Genomic DNA, 17,178 nt, shown 5'->3' with positions numbered 1-17,178 from the left:
TCTCTCTTTACTCTGTAGATGGCTTCCTTCTCCCTGTGTCTTCACACGGTCTTTCTTCAGTGTCCTATCTCCCCTTCTTGAAAGGACACCAGCACATTGGGTTGGGGCCCACCCCCAATGACCTCATTTTAATTTAATTACCTCTTTAAAGACCCTATCTCCAAATATAGTCATATTCTGTGATACTGGGGGTTGAGAGACACAACTGAGCCCCTGCTAGCAATGGTGAGGGTAGTAGTAGTGGAGGGGGCACAGGCATTTAATACTGCATCTGTGCTGATGTGAGGGGGCTGAAAACCTTTAGGGAAGGATGTAGAATGCAGGTACCCTAATGTCCAGAGGGGATGGTTCACTGTTACCTTCTGAGGCCCTGTCCACTCAGCACCCCAACCCTGGGTGCTCCCCCTGAGTCATAGGCACCTGAGCTAAAGAAAACCAGATGGGGATAACCCTAAAAGTAGCCACACATCAGGTAAATCAGAAGTTTAATAAAAAATGAAAAAAAATTACAATACAGTGAGCTGCTTTTAGAAGGTCTACTGTGTTGGTCAGCCCAACATGCAGACTGCATGTGAGTTCTGGGAGGTCACAGAATTGATCCCTCACATTCTAAGGCTCACTTCATTCATTCTTCTTGTTCCCACATGGGAGGCTTCTGTCTTTGACCACGCTAGGTCTGAACTCCCTCATCCTGTGAGGTAACCTGCCCGAGTCTGGCCTTCCCCCATGATGATAATGTTCATTTACATTGTCTTCTCAAGTCCACACCTCCACTGCAGGTTCTGAGGTTGGCAGACAGGTGAAAGCCTGTTTTATGAGAATAAGAGCTTTGGGAAGGTAGAGGCCTCCTCCATAGGAGATGACCAGAGCTCCCGGGGGCTCCTTGTTCCTCTGTAAATTCTTCTGAATCCTACAGGCACATCTGTCTTGCAAAGTGTTCATGGATGCAGAAATGCCTGGGTGCTGGTGATGAGTGGGGACCTGGAGTCTTCACAGAGAGATCCAGGCCCACTAGGAGGTACTGCTCCTCCTCCGGGAGTGGAGAGCTTTCCTCTTGGCAATGTCCTCCTCTGTGTCACTCTCACAATTCCTCTGGAAAAAAAAAAAAAAAAGGAAAAAGAGGCCCAGGGCAAGAGGGTCATGAGTGGCCAGGGATGGGGTTGTGCTGGGCAGCCTGGCTGATACGTCTGGGTCAGGGGCCTGCAAGCCAGGGGGGTAGAGAGATGCCTGGGTGGCTCAGTGGTTGAGAGTCATCCTTCAGCTCAGGGCATGATCCTGGAGTCCTGGGATTGAGTCCTGCATCAGGCTCCCCTCAGGGAGCTGCTTCTCCTGCCTGTGTCTCTGCCTCTCTCTCTGTGTCACTCATGAATAAATAAAGAAAATCTTTAAAACAACAGAAAAAAAGCCAGGGAGGTGGATGTTGAGGCAAATGTTGTTCTGTCCAGAATCTGGGAGTGGATTGGGTGGGGGTGGGAAGGGACCCAAAACGGGGCCAGACCAACTGCCTTGAGGCCTCCTTCCCAGGAGGAAGGAAAGTAGGCAGTGTATCTAGGAGAAACCAGGCCCCAGGAGAAACCAAATTATAATAATAATGAAGATGACAGGTGGTGTTCTTTGTAGCTGTCACATAACCAAGACCACTTAGATAAGTGCTCTGTGGGTTGACGGGTCTCCTGAACTCAGCCTAGAGAGAGAATGGGAGACAGGGGTGAGCCACAGGGTCCTCCCCAGGCTCTGACGGCCACTGTGCCACACCCCCTCTGCTCTGACTAGCTTAGGCTGTATCTCTGGCAAGCCTTGCCAGTTTTCCAGGGACATGGCTCCTGTGCTCCATCTTTATGAAAAAGGAAAAGAGTAAAGTGCATTCCATGGCTAAACCAGGCTCAAGGAAGCCGTCAGGGAGGTCATAGGCCCTTTTTTATTCAAGCCACATCAGTCTAATCACACTATTAAAATTTATTTTAAAAGGTACTAATTCAGAAAGACTCTTGTGTGTCATAAAAAATCTGTTTTTGGATGTTCAGTTTTAAGGCTGCCTGAACAAAAGGACCTATTATTACTATTAACAACAACAACAATATCATCATTATTATTGAAAGGAAATTCCCTTTAGGAAAACTATATAATAGATGTCTGGGACCCAAGCTTTCCTTTTCCACTTGTAGAATGAGCCACTGAGCTGATGGCACTGAGTGTTTAAGTAAAAAGAGGGCTAATTTTAAATGTTTGCACAAGGACAAAAATTAAGAAAGAAATTTATATTCTTTCTAATTATTCTCTGGTCCTGTCTCCCCACAGCCTCCATTCTATCAGAGCAACTTATGTGCCATGTACCTTCCCAGAGCCTTCTCTCTCTCTCTCCTTCCCCTGTTCTGAGCCTGTTGGAAATCCAAGGTCAAGATTAACTTTAGCCAAATACATCCTGGACCAAGCCCGGCTATCACAATAAAAATAACTCAGGCTCTGCTGAATAGCAACTTTTTAGCATGAGTCAGAGCCAAACAATGAAAAAGTAAGCTGGGGGAAAGTCTGCCTGTCATTAACAGGGATTTTCAGAGGGAAAGTCCAGTCCCCTTGAATAGCAGATGAGAGCAGTCAGAGAAGGGACATGGCTTTGCCAAAGCCACACAGTTGGTTTGGGCCTCTGGAGCCATAAATCCTCAAAACAAGAGCAAGAATCAACAAGAACTTCTGCTGAAGAAAGAGGATCCCAGGATGTGGGGGCGAGAGAGGAGCTGTGCCAGGTCCTGGAATGCAGCCCGAGTGCTGGGTGTCCTGAGATTGTTCTGGGTTGACTATCCCATCTGTCTCAGGTGGCTGCTCTTCCTGAACAGGAGCCACTTCTGTCCCTACCTCTCCCATCCCATACACTTCTGGGGCCTCACCACATTTGATGAGTGGCGGGGAGCATCTATCCGGGGCACCTCTATGAGCCGAAATACTAACACTGCATTCTGAAGCACTGGCACTGCATTTTAAGGTCTCCAAGGAGATTTTACACAATAATAACTGATATTACACAGTGAGCACTTAAAATGTCAGGCTCTAAGAATATGTCATTTAATCCTCATATCTACCCTATGAGATAGGACCTGTTGTTAACCCCATTTTATACATGATAGCATTTTGGCACAGAGAAGTTAAGTAATTTCCTCAAGGTCACATAACTAGCAAGTGGCTGATATGAATTCTGAAAGTCTGGTTCCAGAGTCCACTCTCTTGACCAGTGTGAGTTCCTCATTTTAAATGTATATATGGGGCACCTGGGTGACTCAGTGGTTGAGTGTCTGCCTTTGGCTCAGGGGGTGATCCTGTGGTCCTGGGATCAAGTCTTTCACTGGGCTCCTTGCATAGAGCCTGCTTCTTCCTCTATGTCTCTGCCTTTCTCTGTGTCTCTCATGAATAAATAAATAAAATCTTTAAAAAAAACTTTTGGAACACCTGGGTGGCTCAGTTGTTGAGCATCTGCCTTTGGCTCAGCTTGTGATCTGAGGGTCCTAGGACTGAGTCCCACATCAGGCTCTCCGCAGGGAGCCTGCTTCTCCTTCTGTCCATATCTCTGCTTCTCTCGGTGTTTCTCATGAATAAATAAGTAAAATCTTTAAAAAATAAATGTACATAAACATTAACAAGCTAGTCAAATATCATCTAAGTATTATTATTGTTGTTATTGTTATTGATGGCAATCGAAAGCAAAGCAAATGGAAAAACTGAAAAACGAATATTACGCTCTGATTCTACAGTAGATCTTTGGATTGTCAGGAATACATTTTGGATGGATTGTGGTGGTCTCATTACTCAGAGTCTTCAAGGCAGGCTACAAGTCCTCAGGGACTGGGGCAGTGAAGCGGCAGCAGCAGTCCCTCTGAAGGCCCACCAGGAATGGATTCAGGATCCTCCAGAAGCCCATGCTGCCCCATTGGACTGCTCCCCTCCTGGCACCACCCCAGGTGTCCCCCTGAACAAGCAGCCTCTGCTGATCGCACAGCACAGAGGAGAACAGGACTGAGCAGAACAGCGGGAAATAGTTAGGACCCACCTGCTCCCTTCCATCCCCGGGCTCCAGGCCACCCCAGAATGCTGCCCAAGAAGTGAGCACTGCATGTACCTACCAGGTCCCCATCTGGCCTCAGGTGCACCTTCTTCATCAGGGAGCGGGTGAGGTGGTTACACAAGGAGACGATGCTGAAGGAGAGCTGGGGGAGAGAGCAAACGGGCTGCCAGGTGAGAAGGTGCACAGCAACCCTGGAGGGAACTAGGAACCCGCCGGGGCCCCCTGCTTCCCCGTCCCTCCACCCCGACACACCTTCCATCGCCTGCGGACATACTGCTTCTTGAAATTCTCCAGGTTGACCACAGACTCCCTGCGGACCAGGGCTTGCTGGTTGTCCACCGGCTGGGAGACAAAGCAGAGCGTGGTGGCTGACAGTGGGCTTGGGTCGGCACCCACCCCCTCAAGCCCCCCACCGCATGCCGTCCTTAGCCCGAATCTGGCACCTCCTCAGAGGGCAGGGCATATGCAGAGGGACATCGCATTGAGGGCAGTGGTTACCGATGTCTCAGCTGTTGAGAAGATGCCCCTGCTTCCCCTGAGCTCCTGTGCCTACAGCCAGACACACTCTGGCTGGGCTGGAGAATCATGGGAAGGACGGAGGTGGGGCCTTCAGTCCTGGCTCACTTTGGGGAAGGGTCAGGGACAGCAGTCTAGGACGCCCACTGTGTGCTGGGCTGGTTCTGGGGCTTAGCAAAACAGATGGCAAATAGAACATTAGGACTCTGTTCAAGAGTAAATTGAAGGAAATCGGGGATTCAGTGGAAGTGAAGAGGAATTTGGATGTAAAGTTGCTTTTCACAGCCTGGCAGCCAAAGCTCAGCATAAAGCCCGACTTCTCCGCTCAGCATAAAGCCCGACTTCTCCACCCAGCCTGGCCTGGCTTCTCTAAGCCTCAGTTTTCTCATCTGTATTATGGGGATAATAGCTTTATTAAGGTATAGTTGATGTATAAAAAACTGGACATATTTAATGTAAATAATTTGATGGGTTCATTGCTTCTTGAATTCCTCCCTTTCTGTAAAACAAGGTTTTACTAGATCAAGAGATGGGTTTCAGAGGTTCAGTGAACCTCCGGAAATGGTTGGCAAATTTTGGTGTATGAACTTGTCTATGAATGCTCGAGCAGCATTATTCTCATAGTCAAGAAGTAGAAACAACTGAAAAGTATATTGCCTGATAAGTGAATAAATAGAATTCCATACAATGGAATATAATTCAGAAATATTATTCATAATACAATTGACCCTTGAACGATGCAGGGGTTAGGGCACTGAACCCCTACACAGCCAAAACTTTTGACTTCCCAAAAACTTAACTACTAATAGCCTATTGTCGATCAGAAGACTTACTGATAATATTCACAGTTGATTGACACATATTTTGTATGTTAACTGTTTTACATACTGTATTCTTACAATAAAGTAAGCTAGAGAAAAGGAAGTGTTACAAAAAATTGTAAGGATGAGAAAATACATTTATAGTGCTGTGCTGTATTTTTAAAAAAATATTCTACATATAAAAAAATCCACATACATCCACATATGCAGTTCAAACCTAGGTTGTTCATGGGTCCACTGTACCGACGTGTGCTACGATGTGGATGAACCTTGAAAATATTATATTGAGTCAAAGAAGCCAGACGCAAAAGGCCACATGTTGTATGATTCTATTTACATAAAATGCCCAGAACAGGCAAATTGATAGGGACAGAAATTAGACTGGTACTTGCCAGGGCTGGAGAGAGGGGAGGGTGGAATATGACTTTGAGAGGGTAGGAGGTTTCTTTTTAGAGTGACAAAAATGTCCTGGAGTTAGATGGTGGTGATTGTTGTACAACCTTGGGAGGATACTAAAGACTACTGAATTATATTCTTTTAAATGGTCAATTTTATGGCATGTGAATAACATCTCAATAAAAAAAATTTAATTCAATGGGTGTGTATAGATACACATTTCTTCCAAGGAGAGTTGATAGATTTCATCCATTCTGAGAGCCTCTGTGATCTCAAGGAAATGAACCGCCCAGGAGAATCCATATGGTCTTATCCAGCTCGATTTTTCTCTCTGCTCTGACAGCCTCCTCACAGCAATGCCTCACGTGGCTCCTCAGTGAATGCTGAGTGACATAGCTCGTGGATTCCTGAGTGCTTGTCTTGTCTCCCATCCACGCTTGGTGCACACTCCTCCTTTCTTGTCTATTTTTCATCATGGCGCCGGGCACCAGGGAAACCAGTGCATGGGGCTGGCCCACACTGCTCAAGACTTAAAATCTTCTGGCGGGAGGCACACTTTCCATGTCCACCCAACGCCCCGTGCTCTGGGAAGGCCTCTGCGTGTTTCAAAGCCCGGTTCAAGCGTGACCTCCAAGGCAGCTTCTGAAAAGCAATGTCTCCCTCCCTGCCATGACTGAAACACAGGTGAGCTCTCTCAGTTTTTCTCACCAACCTTAGCAGGCTCACTAGTGGAAAACTACTTGAGGGAACAGAAGGAATTTTCTTCATGGTTTTGTAATGTTCTCTGCCCTACCTCCTCCCTACCCAGAGCATACACCAGTGGGTGCGTAATAGTTGCATAGTTAGTTTCCTCGAGTTGCTGAAGAGACACCCTGGCATGAATTCCTAGGATCCAGGACCTGCTCACTCCTGCCAGTGAGAGGCCCAGGCACCCGGATCAGCAGCCATGACACTGTGACTCCCTGCAGCTCTGCCTGGGAGTCAACAGAGCTCTGTGGGGGGGCAGGGAGCAGGTTGGAAAGTACGCACACCCTTGACATGGAGGGGGGATGAGAGAGCCAAGGGCTGTTCACCCTCTCAAACTAAAACACTCTTTGGGCCAAAGAATGAGGGGGAGTGAGGGGAGAAGAAGTAAGACAGAAAGGGAAGAGAAGAGGATGAGGTTGCTGAGGGGACCATCAGGCTAAGCTCCCCCAGCTCTTACCTTACTTAACTGCCTCTTGCCTTCTCTGCTGCACCTGCAAGCTCAGCCCCGGGTCTAGGTCTCACCCGAGGGGAGACACAAAGAGCGCATAGCTTGACTTTTCTTGGTATCAGCCTTCCAACAGCTTCCTGGCACTATTGATGGAACCCAACAAGCTCACCAAGATCCCCCACGCCTGTACTATCTGGATCCTTCTCTAACCCAATTTCCTCCGTCTCTCCTGTCACTGTGGTTCCCATCACATAGTCTGCTTTCTGGCCCAGGAACCCAAAATCTCAGTATCTTTGTCCTTGCTCCTTCATATATTCACTTCATCACTTTGTTCAGTCTTTGCTCAAATGTAACCTCCTCAGGGAGGCTTTCCCTGATGACTCTATATAAAATAGCACCCAATTGCCCCATACGATTCACTGGGCCTGCACCCTACTTCCTCATAGCATGTGTTACTACTTGACATTTTATTCTGTATTTGTTTGTTTGTTTTTTTTTTTTTTTGTTACTCCCCTGCACCTCCTAGGGTGATTTCCTGCCTCCCCAGCCCACAGAATATTTCTACCTCTAACTTCACTAATGTCTGCATTCACTTTTGAGCCTAACCCTTGTAGGGGATGTTTGTACTGTACTTGGAAAAGTTTGATGAAGTGGGATCAGTAGACTTGGGAGGGAAGGGGCCTCTTTTTATTCACTTACTGATTGACACTCTTGCCAGAAAAGAGATGTTGAACCCCATGGCTGGAAGGTCAACATGAAATTAGGGGCATCCCATTAGTAAGAATCCTACCTTCCAACTGGTCCAGCACTACCAGCCACGGAGCAGAGAGCCCAGCTAAAATACAAGGGAGAGCCATTCCCAGGGGCCATTAATGGGAGGTGATGCAATTGCTTCTAGGGCTCTGTCTATGTGCTACACAGAAGAGCATGAACTCTCAGCATAAACTGAGAAGGAGGCCACCCAGGCATAAATCTGTCAGGCTGGCCTTTCCTAATCAATGGGTCTCCTTGGTTGCTAAGAGGTTCACCACATGCCGACACTACCTTGCAATTCTTGAAAGTCAGAGACCTATAAATTCTGCAGTGAAATCTGTTCCCAGAAGGAATGTGGCACCAAGACTTTTGATTAAATAGGGGTGTCTGGGGGATGGGGCTGTGCCCTGCCTTCCCCTGGCCCTCCCCTCTCTGTGAACAGATAGTACCCACCTTCTAGCTATGGTCCCTTGGCCAGAGAGTAAGCGCAATTACAACCAAGGCTCCTAGGAGCACGTTTAGCATCTTGGAAAAATGTCAGGAGGGGAGGCAAGAAGACAGAAGGCTGTGGCTGAAGTCTAGTTTTGTTTATGGAGATGCAAATGGCTTTGAAAAAGTCCAGCAGGGTGTGCTAGGTCAGCACCGTCGTCCACAGAGCAGGGAGACAGAACAGCAAGTGTCTAGCCCCCTGGGCACAAAAAGAGAACTCTGGCTTTCCAGAAGAGGCACTCTGATTTTCTCTCACTACCCGGCCTCCCCCAGAAACTGCAAACAGATTGCAACTTTCCAAACTTCCATCTGTGCCACTTCTCCAGGCCCATCCTCCACTGAGAGTCAGGGACACCTGAGTACCCACTGCCCTCTCCAGCCTAGGTCCGAATGTCTCCAACTCCACTAATCTCCATTAATTGAGTCTCTCTGTAGGTGGCATCTCCAATCCTCCATTTTGCTGGCTGGAGCCTGGGCCCTGGGGCCTCATCTTCCAGTCTTCCCAGGGAAGGAGGACAGGAGACTTATGGGGCCCTGAGTGTCTCCCTCCTTATAAAAGGGTGGGGAGGGATCCCTGGGTGGTGCAGCGGTTTGGCGCCTGCCTTTGGCCCAGGGTGCAATCCTGGAGACCCGGGATCGAATCCCACGTCAGGCTCCCGGTGCATGGAGCCTGCTTCTCCCTCTGCCTGTGTCTCTGCCTCTCTCTCTCTCTCTCTATCATTAAAAAAAAAAAAAAAGGGTGGGGAGAGCTGTGGCAAGACTGGGTCTCTGCATACAGGTTGTCCTGTACATAGATTCTTCTAAAGCTAATGGAAAGAAGTGGGAATGCCCCTTTCCTTGCCTGACCTGGTCTCTCTCTCTCTCTCTCTTTTTTTTTTTTTTTTTTTTTTGTGGTCTCACTTTTTTGAGCTAGGTCTCTCAGCACTTTTAATCCTCTTCCCAGGACCTTCAGTCTTCTGAGCAATTTTTTGGTCCCCAGGAAATGCTTCAAGAGCTCTCCCTCCGGTATGGTTACAGGAGATGGGGGACCTAAGAGATGTTAACAACCAAATGCCAGGTTGCCAAACAACCAAATGTTTAGATCCTGATTTGAACACACCAACCACAGGACATCCTTGGGAAAAATGGGGATGGGGGAGTATGGACTATGTATCCACGTGATATATTAAGGAATTATTCTTGGTTTTGTCAGGTGTGATAATGACACTAGTCATAGGAAAGAGGAGGTGCTTAGTAATTAATGCTGAAGAATTTATGAGTTAAATAGGATAAATAAATAAATAAATAAATAAATAAATAAATAAATAAAATAAATAGGTTAAAGTTTGCTTTAAAATACTCCAGAAAAAGCAGTGGTGCAGATGAATGGAAGAGCACTGGCTGTGACTTGCTCACTCTTGAAGCTGGGAAATAGTATGTGGAATTCACTCTACCGTTTGGATACTTGTGTGAAGATTTCCCATATCACAAAGTTCAAAACAAAAACTCCCCTCCTGTTAAATCCCTAAATCTCCTCTTTAATCTCCATTCAACAGGTCCAGGGTCCTGACCCCAATCTGGGCTCATCCCCACTCCTCCAAGTTCCACACAACACCTTCTCCATAGGCTACAGGTTGGGTAGGAGGTGTTGGAAGCGGGACTCACCCTGAAAATGTTTCTGCCCCCTGCCGCCCCTCTTACTTTTTCTCAGTCCAAATTCATCTCTCTCCCATTTTCTGGAATATTTGGTACCTCTTACTTTTTCACTCAGCATGGCCTTTCCCAACTCCCAGTTGGAGGGGGGGCTCCCCATCTGTCCCAGACACTGAGTCTTTTATTCAAGGATTGTCTTGTCCTTCTCTGTCACCTCCCTCCAGAGCCAGAGCACAATCAATGTTTGTCCAAATGAACTGGTCCCTTCAGCTCCTCGAAATATGCCCGCTGCTGGGTCTCCTCTACAGGGCAAAGAATCTTCTCCACAGGCCAAGAGTTTCACAGACAAAGGAGAAGAGGCCATTCAGTTCCACAGACATTTACAGAGGCTGACAGTGAGGGCTGGTAGCGGGGGGCATACAGCCACCTCCCACACGGGCCGACTGTGCTGCGTGTCAGAGTGAGGTGGGAAGCTGCCATCTTCATAATCACCTGAGGTGGAGGGTGGGCGGTGCGGAGAGAGGGCTGGAGGGGGAGACCGGCTTCTCCTGTCATTATCACTCTGCCCCACCCCTTTACTGGCAGCCTCCTGCCTGCCGTAGAATCACCAGTTACCATGCTAGCTCCACCTTTCCCAACGCAAAGCTGAGCTATCATGTACCATGTGCATCTGCATCAGAGCGGGGACAGGCTGCTGCCTTCCCCAGGTGCCCACTCTCCAGCTTCCTGGGGAAGCTGTAACTGGGAAGGTGTGACAACACTGAGCCTCCCCTCCCCAACAGCCCAGGGTGGCATTTGCACAGAGCCCAGAGGCCAACCTCTCACTGCGCCTGGTGAATGAAAACTCTTCCTTTATGGCTAATATGGCCGAGCAGGCCCCGCCACCCCGCCCCGCCAGGCCTTCCTCCTTCTAGGTACTAGCGAAACAGTCCCTTCCCAACACCCCAACCGGGCACTGTCAGCCCTGCCCCACCCTTGACTCCACTGTTAAAATGCCAGCTATGGGCAGCCTAGTGGTTTGGCTCTCCTTCAGCCCAGGGTGTGATCCTGGGGACCCGGGATCGAGTCCCACATCGGGCTCCCTGCATGGAACCTGCTTCTCCCTCTGCCTGTGTCTCTGCCTGCCTCTCTCTCTCTGCGTCTGTCATGAATAAATAAAATCTTTAAAAAATAAAATGCCAGCTATGGGCACATGGCGGGGAATCCGACAAATCCTCCGGCGGGGCATTCCATGGGCCTCCTGGGGCTCTCCCCTTTGGCATCAGGTTCTCATGCCAAAGGGTGATAGGAGTTAGACCAGCCAGGTAACAGAGGAAGGTCACAGTCTCCTCTAATTTCCCTGAAAGACTTGGGGGGGGGGGCTTTGTCAGTTCATTTCAATTTGTGCTCAGAAGTTCTTAAGTACAGAAAAGGGTCTGCTTCTAAAACATCTCAGTAATCAATAGTTACCAATGACCAGACATGAACACAGAGAGGATGATTCCATGACTGTGAGGAAAACCACTTACGGTTCTAACCCCAACTCTGGGGATGACCAGTGCAGGGACTTCAGACAGGTCTTGTCCTGTCAAATGCTGTAAAACAAGGGTGTCTGGTGGCTCCCCTCTCAGTAGCTCCCCACACGAACAGTGAGTGGCTGATGCTACAATTTTAAACTAACTGCTTTTCCCTCCCTGTTCCCAGTCTCCTTAATTCAAATCATCATCAACGCCTTACTCCTTTAATGCATTTTATTTCAACCCTCACAAGAAAGTCTAACCGGAGTCACTGAACTGGGGGCTTCCTTTCCTTAGGAAATCTGGCTAAATGAGGTAAAGATCTACTGACATGGTGAGAGGGACCTTTGATACTTGCAGTGTCTTAAGCCATTAAGCCGATGAGTACATCACATCTCATGACAGGACAAGTAAGTTCTTGGAGAGACTGTACTCAGGTCACTTGTACCCAGTCTCCCAGGCAGGGCACAGGAGACAGGGATTTGCTATCTTCCACTGACTCCAAATGTACATTTTTGGATCTCTGAAATCAGGACTTACCTAATTAATGGCATCATATCATTATTGTCAGTCTGAAAAGAAGGTGGGTGTTCCAGGAGATGGCCACACTGCTTCTATTAGACATTGGGAGGCACTCAACCTCAGACTGTGTGATGTTAGATTCTCTGCCTGAGGTTCTTTTGGATCCCACTGATTGTGCAAATTCAGAAATCAACCCTGCATGAGTTTTCAGCCCTCCATCTAGCATTAAGGATGAAACACTCATGTTTCCTTGCTTTCTCCTTTTGTATGATGGCTTGATTTCTCATTTGCCATCTCAGTGAGAGTGTCCCAGCTTTGGGGGGAGGGGAGGCAGTCTCCTATGGCACTTGGCTTTTTTCTTTCTTATTTTTGGTATATAAAATAACAATGCATCTTATTTTTGATGAAAATATGGTTTCTTACATCTGATGGAAAAAGTTTCTGTCACAAATATTATATATAATATTTGGAATGATCTAGCATGATCATGGAAAAAGAGGCAGACAGGAGTCTGAAGAAATGGTTGCATGGGGGCAAAATCTCATGTCTTGTCTTAAACCATTTGCCATCTGTGCTGCTCCCTGGCCATCCCCCCACCCCATGCCACCCAGGATCTCAGGCCGTTAACCAGTTTGGCACCCATCATGGTTCCCCATGACTCTTGGGATAAAAACTCTTTAATATGGCAAAGTACCACTAGGCATGCTTCCTCTCCAGCCACATCTACACCATACACACATCTTATCCTCTCCCTTCTAGCATTCTTTCTGTCCATGTAGTTTCAGCTTCCATGCCCCATCTACCACAGAGCCCTGGCATGACAACTCTGTCAGGAACACTTCTTTCTCCCTGGTTTGCTCAGCTGGCCTCACCTCCAGCATCACCACCTCAGGGAAGCCTTCCCTGATTAGATCAAATGCGCATGGCTGCTAGTGCAGTACTACACAGTTCTCTTTCTTAGCATGTGATCCACCTGCAGTTCTATACTTATAGAATGTTCTTGACTAATGTTGGAATTCTTTACCTGACTATGAACTCCATGAAGGCAGGAAATGTGCCTGTTTTCACTCAACATTGTATCCCCAGTGTCAACCTGAGCGCCTGGCAGTTGGCAGGTGCTCAAAAATTATTTGTCAATAGATGGATGGCTGACTCTGAGTATCACTGCCCTCTAAGCAGAGAGCCGAGGGGCAGTTAGGGGAAGCAGAAAGAGCAACAGACATATCATCAGAAGACTTCCACTTTTCCCACTACTGTGGCTTTGGGCAAATCACATCCTCTCCATTTCCTCATCTCCAAATTGGGAATAACACACACCCTGCCTATCTGACAAGGGTGTTTTGTGAGTCTGTGAAGTCACTTTGAAATGATACAATCTGGTCCCCCACCTCCAAGCTTCTAGCACAGTGCCAGGCCCACACTCCACCACGCTTTGCCCATATGAGCTGGCTGACTGGCCCCTCCAGAGACATGACCTCATGCAGTCCTTAGGGAGGTGTCAAGAGGGGACCACTGAGCCTGTGCTTCCCAAGTTTAAGCTCTCATGTAGTTTCTCAACTTTCAGGGCCCAATGCCCTAGGTTCATAAGAAAAGGGACCTTCTTATCGAGTTCCTTTTGGTCTTCATTTCTAACACAAGGTTGGGGCCTTTAGCCAGAAAGGGGGGAAGGGGGAGATGCTGCTCCTTGCCTCCTGCCTGTAGGCTGATCTTCACATGGAGACAGGGCTGGAGAGAACAGTGAATGGCACCCCCTCAGGACCCACTTCCCAGGACAATCGTCTAAAGGTATGAGGCATTCTACCAATACTTGGCAGAACACAGAACTACGTGAAGTTGCTAACTTTACCTCTGGAGCTGAACTTTAATGTGAAGGTGGATATTTAGAGCAAAGTCTCAATATTTCTTCCCATAGACCTCATCTGAGGCTCGGGCTTCTTGCCTTTCTGTTTCAGCCAGCTACCAAAGACTTGAGTAAGTCATTTTTCAGCTCTGCGTCAATTTCCTCAACAGTTACATGGAAATAATAGTAACAATAATAATACCACCCACCTTCCAGCTCACAGAGTTCTTTTAAAGACGGAAGACATGAGTGCAAATGAAAGATAATATTTTCTTCATGCATTTTTAAATCCTTCTTCTGTAGCAGGAAAGCACCACACTGGCTTATTGTCATCCCTAGTTAACTCAAAGATTACCCAAGATCTGCATCCCATAAGGCATAGAGGTGGGAAGTGAGTTGTGAACAAACCCATTATCACGAATCAATTATTGAGCATCTCCCCCGGGCCAGCCATCCTCCCTCTGGAGAAGGGTACGAGGAAGGGTATTCATTTGCAATTGTTTTAACAGCCTGGCTACCCTGCCAGTCACCCTCCCAGAAAACCAGGTTGGTGAGAGGAGGTGCAGAATGAATAAGTAGCTAGCACCTTCCTGATTCTGGATTCTGCTACAGATATAGACCCTGCAGGATAATTCTAACTGATGCCCAGGCAGGGCACTTGGAATCATGCTTCTGCAAATCATCGAGGATGCAGTACTGACTGGATTCTGGTACTCAGAGCTTCAAGCCGGCCAAGACTTCCTTGCTGGATGATGTGTCGAGCAGCTCCACCAGGGACTCCCTGGCATCCCTGTGGAACACAGAGCCTAGGCCATCTGTGTTCCTACTCTCCTGCTGGAAGCTGCCCACCAGTTCCTGGATCCACTGTAGGTCTGCTGAGAGCTCCTGCCTTAAAGCTTCAAACTGTGCCTGCAGATGCTCCAATTTCCTGCCCATGCTTCCGAGGCTGGACCCTGTGGCCTGGATATCTTCTCGCAGGACCTTCTTCAAGGACTCCACTTTGCGGAACTCGTACTTGAGCTGAGATAAGTCATGCCGGGCGCTCTCATTCTCTTCTCGGTACCACGCTTCTTTCTCATTGTATATGGAGATCAGGGTCTCCACGTCATCCTGGATGGTGTCATGGGTCCCTGCCAGGGCACGGCATCCCTGGTCTACCCGAGCCATATCCTCTACTACACGGGCAAAACGTTCAAAGTTGACGTAGGTGTTATTGGGGGGCATGCTTGAGTGGCATTTGAGGGTGTATTCTCTCAGGCGCTTGGTCTTCAGCTGGGCAGGCTCTGTCTTCTGCTGTTCTGGGGCTCTGACTTCTCCTTTGGACTGGTGGGTATTTAGATAGAACAGCCAGGATTAAGCTGAGTTCTGATCCAAAGGGCAGTTTGAAGTGCAGTCAGAAGGCACATAAGCAGCCTCTTAGGCATTCACTGCATGCATCAGGCCATGGGGAGGACCACGATGGGATGAACATTTCCACAGATGATGAAAAAGATCAAAGAGTACAGGGGTGTTGCCTGCATGCTCACTTCAGGGTAGGGGGGCAGGGTCCATGGCCATTAGAGGTCTCCACATGCATAGCATTTAGGGGGCTCACACAGGCAAGCAGGCCATAGCCAGGACTCTGCAGGCATCCACTCAAAGGCAGGAGCAGGCAAGGCCATGGCTGACAGAAGGAGGCTGAGGGGCTTCTCTCCTTTAGGGCTAGTTGGCATCCTGGGTCTCGGCAACTCAGCACAGTAAGCCCAAGAGCCTCCCTAGCTCTGTGATCTGGGCCTGCTCCAAACCTAGGGGGCCCTTGGCCTTCCCCATCCTTTAACGAGCAGATGAACCTGACCTTTTCCAAAGCATTCCAGCCCTCCTTGCTCTCCATCCTTCATAAGCCCTACCCTTGCTCATCTGCATACTCAGATCACCCTAGCCAGCCCTCTCCTTTAATGATCCAGGTGCATGGGAAATCTGGTGATGCCTGGGGAGTGCACATCTCATTAGTCAGCAGAAGTAGGGCCAGAATCCCCATCTCCTGGTTTCTATCCCACCAAAGTGTTTTGTTCTGTTTTGTTTTCTTCAAGTAATGCCTGTGCCCTATGTGGGGCTTGAAAGCTTGAACTCCCAGCCCCAAAGAGTCAGTAAGACATCCCTAGCCAAAGTGCTTCTAAGTTGTGACTAGACAGCAAGACCCTTCCCAAAGCAGCAGCTGGAAGCCCAATTACAAAGCAAGTTAGGCAGAGAGTTCAGCTTTGTGCTTCTACCTCCCCAGAGGGAACAGCATTGCCCTGAGGAAAGAGGCTTCCATCTCCAAACCCTGTTCCCTGAGGTCTCAAGGTGCCTGAGGAAGCTAGCTGACTGGACAGAGTGTCATTCTTTCTCAGAGCCCCAAAAGTCAGAAAGAAGGAGCCTTGGTTACAGAGTTGAGGTTTTTAATTGTCATTGCTTTCTCTCTACAACTCAGGAGTTGATTTCTGCTTTGAGAATGAGAGTGACATGTCCTCTGACAAAGTATACTTTGTAAGATGGCCCCAAAGATAAAGGACTTCAATGGAGGTTTGTGAGGGTTTCATTTCATAATTCACCTGAACCCATGAAATAGAATCTTAAACCTATAAATGTCTTTGAACAAACCCAGACCACTTGGCACTTGGCATCCCTGCCTGGCTTTCATCTGTGCCCAAGAGTAGGTATTTCTAGCAAAGACCTCTCCATGGGCCCTCTGCATCTGCCCGCTGCACTCAGCCCTGGCGACAGATCAGGGATCTGCTTACTCACTGGCACTCAACACCATGCCCTTACCGTGATCCAGGGGTGTCTGAGAGCCTCTTGGATTGTGAGTCGTTTCCTGCAACAAGGATCAGAAAACAGTGATGATCCATGAGGACAGAAGCTGAGAACAACAGTCCCCATTCCTACTCTTGTCAGACCTGCATTTTGGCATTCTTTGACCACTGCCATCAAACCAGAACAATGGGGGATGCAGAGATGGATGGGAACTGACTGAACTGCCTGCACTCCAGGGAAAGTGGTCCAGGCAGAGTGACATCACATAAACCCTCATCTTTGGTACCAACCTTGAAGGGTCTTGTGCTATACTCTACGAGAGTCCTAAGTGCTCTTGTGAGTTTTAGCTCTCCACAACTAAACCTTTGATCTGTGTTTTTCTTTTGCTTCCCAGATCGCTTCTCTGCCTGTCCCTGCTCCAGTACAGATCTGACTTAGCACTGCCCTTAGATGGGGAAGCCAGGTCCCTATACTTTAGAGGACCCTACTTTGGCTTTCTCTGAAGTCTGTGGGACCAAGAGGACATGACCTTCTAGAATCTGCAGATCTCATTCCTGTTCCATCTAGTCCATGCTCTGGGCACCCAGCACCTTATAATTCCCTGCTTAAAATCTCCTGCTTTGACTTTATAGCTATGGGGCTCACCATGGGCCTGAGGAAGGGGTAGGATTAGCATGTATCCTATTCTTCCA

At 48.2% G+C, this 17,178-nt stretch overlaps 1 protein-coding gene across 3 annotated transcripts in view; it reads right to left on the bottom strand.

The window, feature by feature from the left end:
• Nucleotides 1-468: 468 nt before the first annotated feature.
• DAPK2 (death associated protein kinase 2) overlaps nt 469-17,178 on the bottom strand; it is a 125,575-nt gene continuing 108,865 nt past the window's right edge. For all 3 annotated transcript variants that reach the window (XM_055319790.1, XM_055319792.1, XM_055319791.1), the window contains 4 exons: nt 16,502-16,547; nt 4,307-4,396; nt 4,113-4,196; nt 469-1,092 (listed from right to left, as the gene is read on the bottom strand). In XM_055319790.1, coding sequence (XP_055175765.1) covers nt 1,012-1,092; nt 4,113-4,196; nt 4,307-4,396; nt 16,502-16,547 — 301 coding nt within the window. In that variant the 3' untranslated portion in view covers nt 469-1,011. The remainder of the gene's footprint in view (nt 1,093-4,112; nt 4,197-4,306; nt 4,397-16,501; nt 16,548-17,178) is intronic.

The sequence above is a fragment of the Nyctereutes procyonoides genome, unplaced genomic scaffold (assembly GCF_905146905.1).
Source record: "Nyctereutes procyonoides isolate TBG_1078 unplaced genomic scaffold, NYPRO_anot_genome, whole genome shotgun sequence".
NCBI lineage: Eukaryota > Metazoa > Chordata > Mammalia > Carnivora > Canidae > Nyctereutes > Nyctereutes procyonoides.
Note: the sequence above shows the minus strand (reverse complement) of the source record. Positions and strands in the feature narration are given on the sequence as shown.